The sequence below is a fragment of the Cryptomeria japonica genome, chromosome 6 (assembly GCF_030272615.1).
Source record: "Cryptomeria japonica chromosome 6, Sugi_1.0, whole genome shotgun sequence".
Classification (NCBI taxonomy): domain Eukaryota; kingdom Viridiplantae; phylum Streptophyta; class Pinopsida; order Cupressales; family Cupressaceae; genus Cryptomeria; species Cryptomeria japonica.
This window is the reverse complement of record NC_081410.1, coordinates 424,355,618-424,374,656: the sequence shown is the minus strand read 5'-3', so window position 1 is coordinate 424,374,656 and position 19,039 is coordinate 424,355,618. Positions and strand designations below refer to the sequence as shown.

Here is a 19,039-nt window from a genome sequence, read left to right as displayed (position 1 = left end):
TAAATACAAAACTAAGCGACCTCCTTTCTAGGTCAGCTCCAGAAAAATATAGATATTATTTGAAAAAATAAAGGCCAACCTGCCTTGAACAAAATATATTTAGGAGAAAATATCTCCTGCTGCTACAACACTAACACCATAGATCTCTCTCAGGCTAGGAGAGTTTGTATCTACATACAAGATGACCCCCATAGCTGGTTATATGATAGAGAATATAAACCTGCAAGCAACATTTAAAAATTAAAACTTTTAAAATACAAAGTATAACAAACTCAAAAACAATTTAAATTTCTTACTTGATATTGGCACACCAAGTGATATTAAGTACTCTTTCTCTCACTACCTTCCCTTCTTTTGTCTTTGATTGAGCCCACTTTTTCTAGTCTCCACAAACAACCATGTATTGTAGATCATCCTGCACCTCCAACATCCTCTCTAGCAAAATATAATAGCTATCATATCTAGTCTCAACTGGTTTGCGGAATTATTTTTTTGAATAAGACCAGAATAGTGCAAGTGAAGTGTGATGGTTACATACAAACATGTGTATGTCTCTATCCTCTGCCACTGCTACCTTCACCCAATCTATTTTTCCAATGTCTTTTGAAGCATTATTCAAAGCATGTCATGACATGGAGCCCAAAAAATATGTTTGTAAGCTCTCTCAATCATAAAACCAGCTAACTTACAAACACAAGTTGAACTTGCCACAACCTGCACAACATTAGAAGGCCCAACCACCTCTATGGCCTCCTTCAAAATGGAAAATTGGAAATCAACATCCTTAAGTTTCTCAGAACAATCAATAGCTCTAAGAAAGTATGAACCAGCAAGGCATGTATCAATAACATTAACGAGTGGCCTATTGTCAAATATCAGTCCACCCATCCATGACAATGGAACAGCCAATCCTAATCCATGTTTGCCTCGTCTCCTCCATCATCATGGTCTCTTTTGAATATTGTTTGTCAAGGAGAGAGGTACACAATATATTATCTCCAGGGGGGCATAAGAGGGTCCAATTATCAATATATCTCTCAACATAGTTTTGAAATTAGGGGACCTTGCCAAATGAAATGGAAGAGCATGTGCATAAAAAATGTGCCCACTAGATCATCGGCTTTTTCTTGTTTTTGCATATTCATTAACCCCATCACTGAATTTTTATCACCTGCAATGGCCTTCCTCTTCCCTCCATCACAACTCTCTCCAAACGATAGATTGGAAGAGGCATGCAAATCAGTAGATGACCGTTCTTATTGTGAATTGTACTAATGATTTTGTCCTCACTCACTCTAGCCAACTTTGCCATTTCAACCTATTGTTCCAATGTTATTGACTCACAAATTCTAACACCTTTTCCACTCACACCCACTAGATGTCCTGTAACCCTAGTCTAGCTCCCATGGTAATGAGTGTTGCAAACATGACAAAGCCACTTCTTGTTGCTCCCTTTATTTTTACCCTTGTTGGCAAACAGAATCGTGGCAAACTGAAGCAAATGGTTTCTTGGGATTGAAAGGGCCTTTTGCAAATTTTTAAAGAGAAGATGAAGGGCATGCATAATGAACTCATGGAATAGAGATGAGGTTTGATTTTTCAGAAGTAGAAGAAGGGTCTACTGCTATTGTGTTCATTTCATTTTCACTTTCATTACCCTCATGACTGTCACTACTATTGCTGCTCATTTTGTGGTGTTTTTGTTTATGGTTAAAAGCCTAAAACCAAATTAATGAAAATATTTTTCAATCTACAAACTTACTAACCAGCTAAAAGATTAGAATTTTTTTTAAAAATGACATACCTTGGTTGTAGCTTCAAACTTGCAGCTGATAAGTTGTTTCAGATTGAAGGAAAACAAAAATGAATCCAACATCTCCTCTAATTGGTCCAATCTCTTCTCCAAGAACCAAACTCTCATAGCAAGGACCCAAAACTAAGCAAATGAAAATTAAATAATGGTAAAACAATTTGTTGGATTAGTGTTTTGTTTTACCTTTTACCCTTCAATTCGAATTAGGGTTTTAGTGTGGTGTGGGAGTGCTTGTGGAACCCCCACACCACATTATAAGAAAACAATTTTAAAAAATGCTTTTTTTTTGTTTTCTTATTGGACAGAATGGTCCCCAGCTGCGGGGGGGATGGCTAGGCATCCCCACACAGTCCAAGGACGCTTCGTACAAATTTCCAGACAGAGGGGGCGACAAGGGGGTGTCCCCTTGATGTTGTGCCCTTCCCAAAATGCCTAGGGGACAGGGATGTTGGCTTCCAGGGCAAGGGATGCATCCCATGTATCCTTGATATTAAATAACGATTGCTTCTATGATGCAACCTATTGTGAGGTATTCACACATCGCCCCATTGCAAATGGGGACCCCCACTTTTTGCTTTCTAGGATTAGTCCTTTTTGCTCAGTCCTAGGTTGTCTTAGAGTCTTTGCTATTAAACTTTGCATTGAAAGGATAAAATTTCTTTAGTAGCCAGAGAATTCATCAATTCAAGTGGAAAGGGTTGAATGAGAAGTTTTCCCTAGGGTCATGTCCCTTGTTGGAGCAAACTTGCCTTAGACCCATCCTTTGCCTCAAGATTAGAGAGAATTCCTTCCTTGAGCGTTCCTGAAGGGTAAAAGTTAACATGTTTTGTGAAGATTTGGGATATGATCTAGTAAAGAAAATGAAGGATTGAGTTTAAGGTTGTTTGAGATCATGTACCTCTCTAAGGACTTAGGGTGAAATTTTACATTTAACTCCCGTACCTTGCCAAGAGTCAAGAGAGAACTGGATTCATGTCCTTCCTAAGGTCCTAGAGCGAACTTGACCCCATCCTTTCAAGGTTCCTGGAGCGAATTTCATGCCTTGTCCTTCCAAGGGGCATAGAGCGAATTTCTCCAAGTCATGTACCTTACCAAGGTCATAGAGCGAATTTTCCATCTAATTCATGTCCTTGCCAAGGTCTTAGGGCAAGAATTTCACCAAGTTCGTCTACCTCCCTAAGGAACAAGAGCAAGAATTTGCATCATGAAAGTACCTTGCCGAGGTACAAGGACGAAATTTTGACTAAGGTGATGTACCTCATCAAGGTCCCGGAGCGAATTTTGTTTTTGAGTCCTGTCCTTCCAAAGGACATGGAGCAAATCTTTTAGACCTTGTCCTTGAAGAGATCATGGAGTGAAATTCCTTATCAAGAGCCTTGTCCTTCCAAAGGACGGTGAGCGAATTATGTTTTGGGTCTTGTCCTTACCAAGGACATAGAGCGAAATTCTTATCACTTAAGCATGTACCTTGCCTCAACTTGGAACTAATCTTTTAGACCTTGTCCTTGGAGAGAACATGAAGCAAGTTTTGTTATAGGGCCTGTCCTTCCAAGGGACATAGAGCGAATTCCATTATGGGTCATGTCCTTAGAGAGGTCTTGGAGCGAAAAATTGTCATATAGGGCATGTCCTTCCAAAGGACGTGGAGCGAAATTGTCACCTTGCCTTGTCCTTGCTGAGGGTCCAGAGCGAACTTGAATATGTATCTTGGAGAAGTCATAAAGCGAACTTTGTCTATAATCATGAGCGTACCTTGCCAAGGTCTTGGAGCGAACAACATTATAGGTCCTGTCCTTGGAAAGGACACAGAGCGAAATTATCATATAGGTCTTGTCCTTGCTAGGAGAATGAAGCGAATTTTTTGATTTAGGGCTTGTCCTTCCAAGGGACGTAGAGCGAAATTTTCATTTAGGTCTTGTCCTTCCGAAGGATAGAGGGCAAAATTTTGATATAGGTCTTGTCCTTGGAAAGGACGTAAAGCGAAAATTATCACCTCAACCTAGCCCTCCTTAAGGTCCTAGAGCGAATTGTATGTACCTTGCAAGAGACCTAGAGTGAAATTCAACAAGACAAGCATTTTTTGACGCCTAAACTCATTCAAAATTTGAATTGTAAAAGAGATGAAGAGAGTTTGTGTTGAGTTGGCCAGCATGAGGAAGGCAATTTATTGTTTAGGCAAGTCGGCCTTATACCCAAAAGACATGATCTTTACCCTAAGCGCCTATAAAGGAGAAGTTAAAACATTCATTTTAACCATCAACTCAAACATATTCTTCTCTCCAAGTGCGAATTTGAGAGAAGACCTACTGAATCTGACCAGCAAGACAGCGGATTTCTCCAGCTAGACATCAAATTTTGTCAACACATAAGTGAATTTTATCAGAATATAGGTGAGTTGCTGCGGCACAAGGGTGAAACTAGACATTCAAGGTGCGGACCTGATGATCAAGGAAGACAAATTCGAGCATTGAAGATGTGGATCTGATGTTTAGGAGGAGCAAATTTATCAAAAGGGAAGCGAATTTCACTATTGAGCAATCCAAATTCATCTAAAGAGCAGCAAATTCATCTTACACAAGGCGAAATCCCTTCAGCTACAACTAGTTCCTTGATTATTATCAATCCTCTTTTGATCAGATTTAGAGAAAATCACATAAAATCAGAATGAGGGATAAGTCAAAATGATAATATGTAAGGGCTATATACCATGTATGTTTGATGCCCAATTGTTTATTTTGCAGGAGGCAAGGAGAGAGATCAAATGGGCCAGGTTGAAGGAGGATCGGAACAAGGATCTCAAGGAGAAAATTTCAGCATCAAGAACAAGATACAAGGGAGATGTCTTCAAGAAGTTTCATCAAAGAACACCTCGAATGCATAAAGAAGACTCAAAGTGCTACTAGGTTGAAAAACTTCAAATATTCAGCAGCTGCAAGTAGTAGAGCGGGACATCTTCAAGGTTCTCATTCTATCATATTGACATGAAGAGATCATAAGATGGCAAAGGAGAGATCATACAATCACTCCAAGACAAGCATGCAAGGGTGGAAGAAGGACTAAGCTACATCAATAATTCTCATCACCACTACTTTGAGCAAGCTAGATAATGTTTAGTATCAAGAGATATCTCTTGATATCTCTTCATGATGATGAATCTATCCGGTCTACAAAGGTGCAAGTTAAAGGTGGCGTCCTAATCATCACCCCAGTCATCATTCACCAATCAGGGAAGGTCTACCTCAACAAGTCTTGATTCAATGTACCAGACTCACCCATGGATACACAAACTCCGATGTACCTACCCTTGACATCTATTGGTCTACGCTCATTGGATGTAATTTTCTCATTAGATAAAGAGAGTTTGTTGTAACAAACCCTAATTAGGGTTTTCATTGTAAAATCTTAGCCGTTGATAGAGATTTGATCCTAGTTGTTGATTGTAAATGAGCTCTCTATATAAAGCTCAAGCCCTTCATTTGTAAAGGTTAATAGCAAGTAGAATAGCTAATAGTGAATAGTTAGTAATAGGAGAGAATAGAATAACAATTAGCATAGAAGTTAGATTAGGAGGAGAAGGCAAAAATTGTTGCCTAAGTTGTAAATGAACTCCATTTTCATTGAAGTTACGATGAAGTGTGTTGTTTCTTTACAATGTGCATGGTTTCTTGTTGGATCTTCATGTTAGATGGTAAATAATTAGATTGAATGGAGGAATTTGTTGGATGCATTTGCGTGGAATCTACCTAGTCCATACCACTAGCCTCTTGCTGATTGTGAGTGTGACTTGCGTGGTCGACTGGAATAACATGAGCTTAACCTTGAATCGTCCTACACTCATTGCTTATGCATTAACTTGAATGGTGATCAATGTTTGGTGGTATTGGTTCGAACATCTTTGAAACGTTCTTAGAAGATTGCACCGAGCTTGTGTCAAATTGTTCTATTTAATGGTGAGACCTTGCCCAGTAGGATTCCATAAAGTCATTCATTCATCTTCTTACATTCGATGTCTTGTTGATGTGTTTTTTTATGCACATGCGAACACTGGATAAAATACCAAGGTATCTTATCCTCTCTTGAACAAAGTCTCTCATATGCTATGCTTCGCGATCAAATGAGACAACTCCAAGGTTACGAAATGTCAGGTCTTGACGTGTGGATAAGTTTAGTGGTTTGATGTGATAATGCTGGAATCACAAGGGGACTTACGTTGTACATGAATGCTCAATCTTATCATGGATCAGGATAAGTATGCCGATAACTTAGGATTTGGCAATGAAGCTCCGGACTTAATTCTTACTAAAAAAAGGGGGGGAAAAGGAATAGGCTTCAAGAAATCTATTCTAAGCCTAGGAATGTAGGAAATGATGAATGGATCTAGTGGAATCAAACCAGGCAAGGTCTCACAATCAGGTATTGAAACAAGCTTAGTGCAATCGTCTAAGATATACTTAAAGATTTTCAGGCTATCACCATCAAACGTTAACACCATCCAAGTTAATGCTTGTCAAGGGACGCGTAATAGTTGAAGTTAAGCTTACTTAAATTCTAGTTGACCACACAAAGCGCACTTACCAGCGGCAAGAGGCTAGTGGTATGGATTAAGGATTCCACACAAATGAATTCAACAAATGGAGACCTGCTTGGGACCACAATGTTTGTCAATCACACATAGCTTCTATAATGAGATTATACTCCAAATTTTGGGCTACTCAAGTAAATCTATCCTGTAATTGAGTGAAGGGAACTTCAATACTAATATATGCATGGATATATATTGTATTCTATGACAGGTCAGATTGATCACGGTGGGAGAGTTTTAGTACCATAATAGAGATGAAAGAGAAATAAGTACTTCAATAGGCTGCACATTAGCTTCCCTCTTTGATCTGGCCTAACTCCAACTTTTTGTCTCCTATGGTATTTCCTATCATGGACATACAAGCTAAAAAAATCAAAACAAAGAGATGATTTATCGTTTCAATTAGCATATCTGCTCTGACATTTTAAGGAACAACTGGATCTAATCCAAAGACCAATTACCTACTTATAGAGATGTCTGTGAACTTTTTTCTTGATAGCAGTGACATGTATTTAGAAATCTTCAGAATGAAGATTTCAAATTAGGTTTGTCAATCATGTAAGGTGCCTATAATGAATCAAGATTTCAATGGCTTTACGACTGCCCTTCTTTTACTAGAAATTAGAATACAGAGTAATTGGATATAAAAAAACGAAATAATAAGAATTGCAGGACTATGTGCTAATGACAGGCCATCTTCACCGCCCTGGAATGAATTTGAATGACAGTGAATTTCTTCCATAATGAAGATGGAACAAAAATAACAATCCGGTAAACAGAACATATCTTTCCCTCTTTGAACAGGGCCAATTTCAAGTTCTCTTTCTTATGCTATAAGCTATCATAAGAATATAGGCTTATATAGTTTCACAAGAAAGAAATGAATGGGATACAAAAGCATACACATATTTTTATATCCTTATTATATGCCTTGTCAGATCTTAGTTTTATAGGATTGAGACCAATTGGATCTAAGCCAAATTAAATAATCCAACCCATCCCATCTTTAAGGATTATAACCATGATTTGTATTTTATTGAAAAATTATGTAATCTTCCCTTCACAGGCATGACGGGTGGAGAACCATAGCCTATTTTAATTCTTGTAAGCTAATTGGGGGCTAAAAGGGGAATAATTAATTAATTAAACAAAATTGTCTACATTTTGGACAAATTATATTAAGTTAATTATTTTTATAAATTGAACAATAAAAATTTAATAGTGACTTTTATGGGGCCCAAAATATAAAGTTAACTTATAAAGTCACTTTAGGTGGGAAATTATAAAACTTGTCGAAAATAATATTTCATTATTTTCAAAAAGTGTATAAAAAGGTGAATTGAGAAGGGAAAGTTCATTCTTGACAAGTTATTTTGTAGATTCCAGTTTGGAGAGTAATTGTTCATCTTTTACCCTAGGATGAAAACCCTACAATGAGATTGGTTTCGACAACAAAAACCCTCCTAGCCAATTCATGGTGGATTCATACAGGATTCACAGGTGTACAAATAAGTTATAGTGATTGTGAATATTTACATTGAAGCATCAGAATATCATTTCCAGACTTTTGGTGATTGACAGTGAGTGAAGAATGAAGCTTTAGTTTGTTGCAAATAAATGTAAATTCATGTGAATGAAGTATTAGTAGCTGTCATACCTTGCATAATCTGGCTGCTCCATTTTGACAAGATCAAATGCATCTAAATAGGTACAAATGAAATAAGGAAGAGCAGCTATTCGTAATTATTTTATTATCTGCTGATTGGACGTCCATTAGAAGTGAAAGGGGAGGTTGAAACACCTTGGGAGTGTGGCATGTGAAGAAGGGAGGAAGGCAGACCAGATTTTGTGGGCTTTGAAACACCAAATGTTCCAGTCATGGCATTCAGCTTTCTGTTCATTTCTCAGGAAAAGCGGTGGCATGAGGATTGGAAGGTAGGAATGAGGTTCCTGGGATGATTTTCTGCCTGTAAGGGAGTCTAATACCCTCTACATCAGCTGGCATACAAATTCTGCACTATTCTATGTGATTCAGGCTGCAAACTTGGTCTTCATTATCTATGATAATTTTTCCAGCAGTTGTATCAGACAAGTGGACAATTTAAAAATGGTACAGATCTGAATTATCTATGTCTGTAACAGCAGTTCTAGAGCAGTCTTACTTTTATATAAAGTCAAATTTTATATTGCTTCAATTCTCTTCATCTTGTAAAACTTGATTAATGTATTTTGTTGAAAAATGTATTGAGAAAATACTACAGTTGTTATCTTATTCTGAAACAAGTAAATAGTCAGTGTTTTGGCAATTATCATTATTTGGCATTATGTTAAACGTTTTTCCAAATTACAAAATAAAATATCAGCCAGCCCACTACAGATTACATATTAATTCCTAATTGATGTAGCTAATATACCATATGATCATTTATATGAAAGTAAATGCCATATTTGCATTCAGAAAAACAAAATATATAGTATTAAAATTGATTTCTTTGTTCACCATATATAAATGCCCATCACATGCAACATTATGCGTATCTAGAGTTTGGGTTTGCTTAATTTTTATGATAAAATCGGTAAAAAATGATTTCTGATTTTTTTAGTAAAGTTTACTCAACGAGTGATAGAAAGACAAATTTCCAAAGAATGCCCTTTCCACTAAGTCTACTTCTATACAATATCAAGAAGATTGTTTTATCATCTTTTTTTAAGAAATTAGATTTCTATATTAAGATCATCAAGGTAAATTTTTGCATCAACCTTATAGAGATCTGGCTAATAACTTTTCAATAATACCATATTTGATTGTTTAGGTATAACTTTCTGCTTTCCTCTATGTTACTTGCATTTGAAAGATGTTAGTTAAAATCTTGAATGTACTTGTAGTGAATTCTTACCTTCATTCCATTTTATTAAGATCCCATGGAGCAAAGCATAGTATTTTTATTATCATTTTCCTTCAAATTAATGTAGTACTCTGCCTTCCCACCCCCCATATGAGGAGTGTGGGGAAAGTTATTTAAAAAGTTAAGGCTGTTTTTAGGTTAGCATGCTAGTTATTTTCATCCATTAAATTACTCTATTTAATCAACAGTTCTGATTGCCTTTCTCCTTTTCACAATCTGTAACTATAGTGTTTTTTTTTAGCTCTTGATGAATGGAAGTGTTGTTTTGGCTTTTTTTTAACATCTTGACCCTAAGAGTGTCCTCTATTTTGATGTTGTAGGTTAATGGCTTCTTTCTAATGACCTTCTAATGGAATCTATTTGAATGAGCCTTGGGCATAGCCATTTATGACTAACAGTTCTTGGTCCTCTAGCAGAAGCAAATTGAGCCAGCTTTGGCCATTGTCATTATAATTGGGATTAATAGATAGTCGAATGCTAAAGAAAAATCTAATTGTTTGATGTTCTCCAGTACCACCTCATTTTTATTTTTTTGCTCCCCACCCTTATCTCTTTCTAACCCTATGCCTCCTAACTCTTTGCTCTGCAAGTTTTAGCTTAGTTTTTATATTAGATAGGAATTGGCCCTCTCTGGAGGTTTCTCACACATTTGAAGTTGTGCATAGGCATCTAAGACTACATGTCTCCCAAGTCGACATTTCTCTAACCTCCAAAGTTAGGTGCATTGGTTTGAGGCACCAACAGTATCAATGCTCAAATAGACTTGTACTCAGTTTTAAGCTTTTATTATGTCATAGATTCTCCAATCAAATAATGATCCCCATTATCAACAAAAATTTAGAAAGAAAAGCAAAAGCAATAGAGGAAACAAAATATTGGAAGTACATCCACAATTGTATACTTACGAAAGATATCAATGATTTCCATTCTCCAACATTTGATTTTGTACTCCTGCAAAGTGCTGGTTGCCCGGAAATCAACTCCATCAAAACAACACCAAAAGCATATACATCATTTTTTGTACTTACATGTCCATCTCGAACATACCTACAATCATAAAATAAAAGATGATCAACTTTTTCTTCAAATATGTCTTGTTAAATAAATCACTTATGCTTTGGGCTGTTGTTGCAAATTGTAATATATACAGTTTTCATGAACCAATGCAGACTAAATGTCAACATTGAAAGTTGCTGAATCCAATATTGTTGAGTTATGAAGTTAAAAATGCTCTCAATTTGATAAGAAAATATTTGGATTTCTTACTCAGGGGCAAGATAGCCAAATGTTCCAACCACTTTTGTTGTTGCAGCTTGATTTTCAAGGGAATGCTCCAACAACTTGACTAGACCAAAGTCTGCAATCTGTTAATAAAGAAAACCATACTTCAGTCAAAGAAAAGTTGGCCGATTATCACATTCATGAAGTGTTTCTTAAATATTGTGTTCAAAATATTAAAGATAGAATGGTGTAGGGATCATAAAAATTCAAGCAAAAGTTGCTACAACTGAAATCCAGTAGCATACAAAATTGTGACAGCTAGAGAGATCAAAGTTTGAGCCATTGACCCCCTAAATCACTTGAGGGCATAATTCACACAATAATAAAATGCTTGGAAAGTGAATTAAACTTCAGTGTGCACTTTGATTGGCTCTGCCAACCAAGTGACCTACATTGATTTTTCATGGGTTGTTTTGATACCCACAATTGGCTTGAGAGAGAACCTACTACATCAAAGTGTCTAGGGTCATTCTTGGATGTGCATCTTCATCTTCTTCTTGTTCATTATTTTTTCTCCTCCACTGTCTAATACAACTGCTAGAATGATGAATCTCATGTAAACTAGAAAGACTTCATCTGTTGTAGAAGCTTCTCTCCTTCATTGTACTTGTGCCAATTCATAGATTCTCTCTAGCACAATTCATGCTAGTTGGAACATAATCTTCCTCTCTTTCCAAGCAAATATTTTCCACTACAACATCAACTATTTCTGATCTTTAGCTATTTGTTTTTTTTTACCTCTGATCTTTTAAACAACACACTCATATATCTTTTAGCAAACAAAACAACAAGAATAACTACATAATATAAGAGATTCATGGGTAACTGCACAAAAAAAGACAGATTGTGCCTACAAGGCAATGTACAACTAAGAGGATTATGTCATGACATGTCAGTTATAATGAATATTTATCTTTTTGCAGATTTGATTTCTCCAACAAAATTGAGTTCGGTAAGCCTTTTAGTCTCTTCCATTCTTAATACTTATAGTTTAAAAAATATGCTCCACTACATGTACTCCATATAATACTTGCCTTTGGGCATTAATATAGAAAATTTAACTATATTAAGTCATTCCCAATGACCAATTTTACCTTAGTCATTTCTTATATGACACTCCTTCGTGAATAGTGGTAGCAAGTAACTATTGTCACAAAAGTTTGCACCCTTGCTAAGCTATCAACCCAGCAAGCTTGTGAAACATGGAAACAACCCCGAAGTGTGGGACCTTGCGCAAAGGGTTGAATCTCTGGAGAAGGCCAGCTTCCTTCTCATCAAGGTGCAAGTGTTGAACTAACCGAACACTTTGAATTCTACTTGTAGACATATTATATCAGCTTGCAGAGGAAAAGGGAAGAAGGAAATGCTAAAATGAAATGAGGTAATGCACCAAGATAAGAGATGTTCCTCTCCCCACCCTGAAATGACTCAAAGAATCAATCGAAATACCCTAGAGATGCACAAACTTCAGTTGCATAAATGACCCCAAATGCATATATGGAGGTTAGAATTTGCTAAAAGGCAAAAGGGGAGAAAGTTTCCCACAAGTCACACTCAAAAACAAGTTAACACAGCATGTGTGAGAGAAAACCACAAAACACACTTATCATGAAGGTAAGAAAACATACACAACATGCATAAGTCAAAGAGAGGCAAGAATAATAATTTCAATTCATTCTCAAGCCAATGTTAAGTGAAAGAGCATAAAGTAGTTCAAGCTAGCAGGGAGAGAACCCTTTACAATGAGGCTTAACAGCCTATATATAGAAAATTGATTGCAGAGAAGAGACCAATGGTCAAGAAGGGAAAACCCTGACCCTGGCATACAGGAGAATGTCAATTTGGGAAAGTAGGGAAGTGCATGGATCTTACATGGTTATGGGTGCAAAAAACCCATCCATACCCTAACAAGGCAATCCCAAGAAGAAAAGTACTTCTAGAAGGTGAATTGCCTAACATTCCAAAGTCAGAGCATGTAGACCTAACAAGAAGGCCATCAAGTAAGCATAAATAAGCATGGCCCTGGACTCCACTTGATGGAAATCCTACAAAAAACATTAAATGCGCCCATGTAGCTCCATGAATGAAAGTAGACAAGTTGCAGAAGTTCATGGAGCATTAAGAGCCTTGAGTGTTGATCACGCCATCTAGAAGTGTTGTAGTCACCAAAGGTCGAGCATTGGGTCCTCAGGAAACTGCAAAGGGAGAAGAGGCTGGAACCCTGGAGTCCGAAGGGATGAGAGGGACAAGTTAGGAGGACTTCGGATTTTAGGGTTTGAGGAGACAGGATACCTCTTCCTAAAAATGGAAGGGGTCGACTAGTTCCCCGAGTCTCGAAATCAAAAAGGAAGGGAAGTCCGAATTTCAGGTTTCGAGGAGACAAGATACCTCTTCTCAAAAAGGGAAGGGGTAGACTAGTTCCCCGAATCCTGAAATCCAAAAAGGAAGGGAAGTCTGGGTTTCAGGGTTCGAGGAGACAGGATACCTCTTCCTAAAAAGGGAAGGGGTAGACTAGTTCCCTAAATCCCGAAATCCGTAAAGGAAGGAAAGTTCAAGTTTCGTGGTTTGGGGAGACAAGATGCCTCTTCCCAAAATGGAAGGGGTAGACTGGTTCCCTGAATCTTGAAATCCAAAAAGGAAGGGAAGTCCGGGTTTTGGGATTTGGGGAGATAGGATACCTCTTCCCAAAAGGGAAGGGGTAGACTGGTTCCCCGAATCTCGAAATCCAAAATTTATAAGGAAAAGGGAAGGAGAAAGGACCAATGGACTCCAAGGTACGAAGGCAAGATGCAAGGGTGAAGGGAGAAGGCACGAAGTCTGCCTCATGACAAGAGAACACTTAGACATTTTCTTGATTTCTTGACTTGGCACTTGATCAACTGGGGCAGCACTAGTCCATGGAACATATCTCTGATTGGTTATCACTGATGGACCAAGGGTGTCATAAAATGACAACAGTAACATTAGTATCAATGAGGAGGATACTAACACATCAACTTGATCTTTCATCCCAAGTCCTACTTCTAAAATGGAAAATATTTTGATGCATGCAATACCTGATAGGCCTTATCTCACAATTATTATTGGTATGGAATTATATCACACCAATCCACCTTTTAGTAATTGGATCTTCCAAATCTAACATCATTTAGGTATTTGTATATGTGAGATTCTTAATCATTGTTGGTGAAGTCATCTACAATAACCAATTTTCTATTTGTAAAAATTTATTTTGACATTTATCTCATGAATATTGGTAATCAAAAAAAAGCAAGGGATCCCACAAAGCACACAAGCGCCTCTAAGAGATGTTATCACTAGAGAGGATTTTTATCACATGTACTTAAATATCTCACCAAAATATAAACATTTTATTCTGAAAATTGTTATTGCCATTTGCCAATGTTAGGGAATCGAATGGCTTAAAAAAATTTCTTTAAGGATGTACGATCTCATGTGATAGATACTACTAAACAATAGGTAAATATAAACTAAGTATTTGTTTTTGGAGCTTTCCACAAATATTTTTTTATTAGATTTTAATCTTGTGAAATTTTCAACCATGTATATTCTAAGTCATCTCTCGGATGACCAATATCCATGAGTGGTCATTAGTTAATAACTTTTCCCTCATGTACATATTGATAATAATCACAAGGCAAGAAGAGCCATGAAACACTCAAGCACCTTAAAGCACTTGTTAGTATGGGAGAGGAATGGCAACTGTTAGAAAATCCACCTCTTTTCACCCCTAATCTATTTCCTAGTTGCAACATTTCAATATGGGATCAACCGAATATCATTCATGTTATTAAGTGATTGGACCTTCCATAGCCATTTTTTATTAGAATATAATCTAGAAATAACATCGAAAATCATTACTTTAATGATTTCCCCTTGTGTATGTCAATGATAATCATTATACAAGGGGACCTACAAATCAGACACACACCTCTAAGAGGTTTTGATGTGGTAATGTTGACTCCACAAGAATATCAACCTACTTTACCATTGTACAAAGTCATACAAGATATTTTCACAATCCTTATCTAAGTTATCTTTGCATATATATAAGAAGCCAACATAACAAGATTTTACAAAATGCATTAGTGTTAATTTCCTTAACACTACTTTCATTATTCTTATTTATACATTGATTTACATCCTAATAAAGAAAAAGTAAATGGTTTAGATAATTCTTGTGTATTATGGTCCAAATCAAGAGAAAGTAAACTGTTTATATAATTCTTGTGTTTTACATCTTCATGAGACAAGGAATGAATGGCAATCAATTATTATCATTGCATGTGGTGCATGTTAAAATAAGAATAGAACAGTGATACTACACCTTTGCACGCAAATCTGAATCAAGAAGAATGTTGCTTGTTTTGACATCTCGGTGAGCATAAATTGGTTTTGTATGTTCATGAATATATTCAAGGCCTCTTGCTGCATCAAGGGCAATTTGCACCCTTTCAGTCCACGAAAGTGGCTTATGACCTGCAGCAAATTGCATGGAAAGTTACATGGTATGAACCAAAATTAGCTTTGGGCACAAACTGTGTAAGATGCACTACATTACCTAGACAACTGTCAAGAAGAACAACAAAGATATATTATATAAATCTTTCTATCCAGGATTTTGCAGGATTACTTGTATTTAAAGGAATTTGAATAAAAACGGGCAAATAAACCCTACCTTTGCTTGATGGATCGTGTAAACATTCACTTAGGGCACCATTTTCAGCATATTCATATACAAGGAATAAATGTTCACCTCCAGCAGAATAGCCTATGAGCTCAACCTACGAAAAAAAAATATTAAGGTTTTAAAATGGATGCACATGCCAAGAATGAGTATGAGTAGTCTTATATTTTAAAAACATTAAGGACATTTACATTATACAAGAGAAGTTTCATTTCAGTATTACATAGGTTGCAGCAACAATTATGGTAAACGAATTGAAGACAAATTTTATTTTTCAAAAGAATGATTGGGATAATCCAGAAAGCAATGATAAGAAAAAAGATGTCTGTGCATGATATGATCTTAATTATATATTGTGAATTTAAGCCCTTCAAACCAACTTTTTATATCTTTTGTAATCTTAAAATCAACAGATACCAAAACTAGGTATCTAGGTTCCTTATGAGTTATAGGCTTATTTGGAGTATGAAGGAGGACTCTTTGGGATGGAATAGAGGGTAAGAAGATAACACTCAATGGAATCTGATTATGATAAGCTTATCACCCGTATGGCTGAAACAATGCCTCCTTTTAGATGAGAGTGAATATGGCAATCCAAAGCTTAGTCCAAAGGCAAACTCTTTCTTTGGATTGCCTACCATTGTAAAATATTCACTTAAGAGGATCTCAAAAGGAAAGGCTACAAAGGTCCTAGTAGATTGCCACTTTGTTTCTCAAATGAGGAAAATATCAATCACCTCTTCCATTGTGCCATGGTTAACAATAATTAGATATGCTTTGTTTCCAAATTTAACCTATAGTGGACCTTTAGTCAAATCCTTTAAGGTCAAATGGAATCTTATAATTTTTATTTTGGCCTGGAGATTCTGAGAAATTTTGGGACATCACATATGACATGATCACTAGGAAGCTTTGGCTAGAAAGAAACAATAGGATTTTCAATAACAAGTACAAGATTCAAGACCAATTATGGGATGACACTGTGAGGAATAGCACTCACAATTATCATGATTGTTGAAACTTAGTAGCTTCGGTAAGATAAATGATTAAATGAGAGACTTCATTTATCTCTCATTCAATCATATACCTTATCGATATAACTAAAATCTAAATGTAGACCTCATGATTAAATAAATGAACTTGTTATAATCGTCTTATATGCATAATCGATCATACTATAATTGTAATAAGAACAAACCAGAATTATGATAACTATAACAGTTATCATCTTAATCTCAATTTATATCGATTGATGATTATCTTATTTATCGGATGATTATATTCCTGACGTGACCCAATTACTAATCGGTCGAACATACTAACTAACGTGTCCCGATAGCAATCGGTTTAATATATTAAATGTGACGTGACCAATAGTTATCGGTACATTGCTTAAGTGAAGCGGTGCATATGCACCGATCAAGACATGTCTTGATCGGGCATGTCAAAAGACATGACCGGTCAAGGCATGCCTTGATCGGTGGGCATTGCCTATATGTACATGTCAATGAAAAGTTGTAGAAGCATAGAAAATATTAATGTTATCTTCAGCAACCTGTGACATAAGAAATAACAGAAAATATCAGTAAAAGAATAATAAGATTATATAACTTTAGACTTGAACATAAATTTGAATATCCTTTACATGGTATTAGAGCCAGGTTGATCGAACCTGAGGCATTCAAATTTGAGAAGTTCAAACCGAAGATATAAACATCATATTTCCCATGGCTAATGCTATCAGATTTGAGGACAGACTTGAAGGAGGCGACAATTTCTCAGCATGGAAGTTCAGAATTAAAATGATTCTAAAAGAAAATAAGGTTGAATCATTCGTAAAAATGGAATGTAAAGAACCAGAGGATGAACCTGACAAATCAACATGGATCGAGGGAAATGAAAAGGCCATGAAGATCATAGTCGATGGAGTAAGAAATCACATCATGCCAAAAATAACAAAGCATGAAACTGCCTACCATATGTTCAAAGCACTCGAAAGTGCATTTGAGATAAATAATGCAAGTAGAACCCTTGCTCTAAAAAGGGAAATAAATCATATAAAGTATGAACAAAGGGGAGTCAATCAATGCATACTTTATGCGGATATCAGCCCTAAGGGATGAACTGGCAATGCTTGGATATGAGATTCAGAGCAAAGAGCTAACGCTCATTGCTCTAGATAGGTTGCCTAGTACATGAGAGACATTCATCCAAGGCATTAGTGCAAGAGCTAAATATCCGAAATTTGATAGGCTAAGAGCAAACTGTCTTCAAGAGGAGTCAAGGCTAAATAAGAAGGGGATCAAACAAAAGAACATAGATGAAGATCTCCATGTTCTAAATACCAACTCCAACAAGAAAAACAAGAAAAAACATTTCAAGAGGAGAAAGAACCGACATGAGAAAAAGTCATCTAAAAGAGACAACTCTCACATTCAGTGCTTTAGGTGTGATCAATATGGACACTATGCAGCAAGATGTCCGGATAGAATCAAACAACAAGCTACATTTGCAAAAGTTAAAAGGGAAGAATATGACTCCAAGAAGCATGTATTCTACTCTGCCCTCTCCAGTCAAGTATCCAATAAAACCAGTGTTCCACGGGCGTTGGGGACGGGGGGACGCGGGGATGCGTTTCCGGGACAGAGGGACGAAGGGCCTAAGTTTGGGGATGGCGGGGGGACGGAGGCGGGGGGGGGGGGGGGGGGGGGTGGCAGGGTGGTGGTGCTGATATAGTTATACATATAGTACTTGAAAAACTAGTTTTGAAAAGATGTATGACAGTATTACAGTATAAGAATTACATTTCAAATGAGACTATAGGATATTTGAAATAATAAATCTAAATACCAAGATTTCTAAGTTGTGTTGTTATATGGAGCCTAATCAGACTCGGAGGTTAGATTTTCCCTACTTCTATCGGCGTAGTTTCCCCCTATATTTTTCAACGGGGGTTTGGGGGCAGCGCCCCCAAGTTGGGGTCAAGGGGAATGCGCAAATACAGAGCGGAGTTGAGGGGCAGTGCCCCGCGAGGCCAAAAATACTTTAATTATTTTCTAAAGGCGTCGGGTGTTATTTTTCTATTGGCCCACGTCCAATTAGGGTTACCCCTTAACCCCCAAAAAACTTAAAAAGTCACTTTTTTATAAATTTTAATTTTAAACATTCCATATACGTGGGGGTGATAGGAGACGTTTGGGCGTCTCCTCGTCCCTTGAGAGACGTTTGCACGTCTCTCGAAGGACAGGGAGACACCCAAACGTCTCCCAAGGAGACGTGGAGGCATCTCCATGTCTCCTTAAGAGACGCGGAGACGTCTCCCCGTCTCCGGCGGCGCTTGGGTGGCGGTGGAGGGACGGTGGGGGACGTCACGTCCCCGTCCCCCCGTCTCGGAGACGCGGCCAAAAAGGGGGGGACGCGTCCCCGTGGAACACTGAATAAAACTAACACCCGGATCATTGACAATGGGTCTTCAAGACACATCACTGGTTATAGAGAATTATTGGATTCTACAGTAGAAGAAACCAATGAGGAAGTAACCATTGGTAATGACTCTGCACATCCAGTGAAAGGCGTCGGTACCTGCACCATTAAGCTGAAGAAAGGCATGTCTCTTCAACTCACTGGAGTCCTATTCGTTCCTGGCATCAAGAGGAACTTAATCTCCATATTTGCACTTGAAGATGATGGGTACAGAATAACATTCATGAATGGTAAAGTCCTAGTATGGCCACAAAACTCTTCCATCA

The 19,039-nt window shown here is 37.2% G+C and overlaps 1 protein-coding gene across 2 annotated transcripts in view; it reads right to left on the bottom strand.

The window, feature by feature from the left end:
• LOC131043021 (lysM domain receptor-like kinase 3) overlaps nucleotides 1-19,039 on the bottom strand; it is an 89,535-nt gene that overhangs the window by 12,769 nt on the left and 57,727 nt on the right. For both annotated transcript variants that reach the window (XM_057976377.2, XM_057976376.2), the window contains 4 exons: nucleotides 15,282-15,387; nucleotides 14,931-15,082; nucleotides 10,568-10,665; nucleotides 10,207-10,348 (listed from right to left, as the gene is read on the bottom strand). In XM_057976377.2, the coding sequence (XP_057832360.2) occupies nucleotides 10,207-10,348; nucleotides 10,568-10,665; nucleotides 14,931-15,082; nucleotides 15,282-15,387 (498 nt within the window). The remainder of the gene's footprint in view (nucleotides 1-10,206; nucleotides 10,349-10,567; nucleotides 10,666-14,930; nucleotides 15,083-15,281; nucleotides 15,388-19,039) is intronic.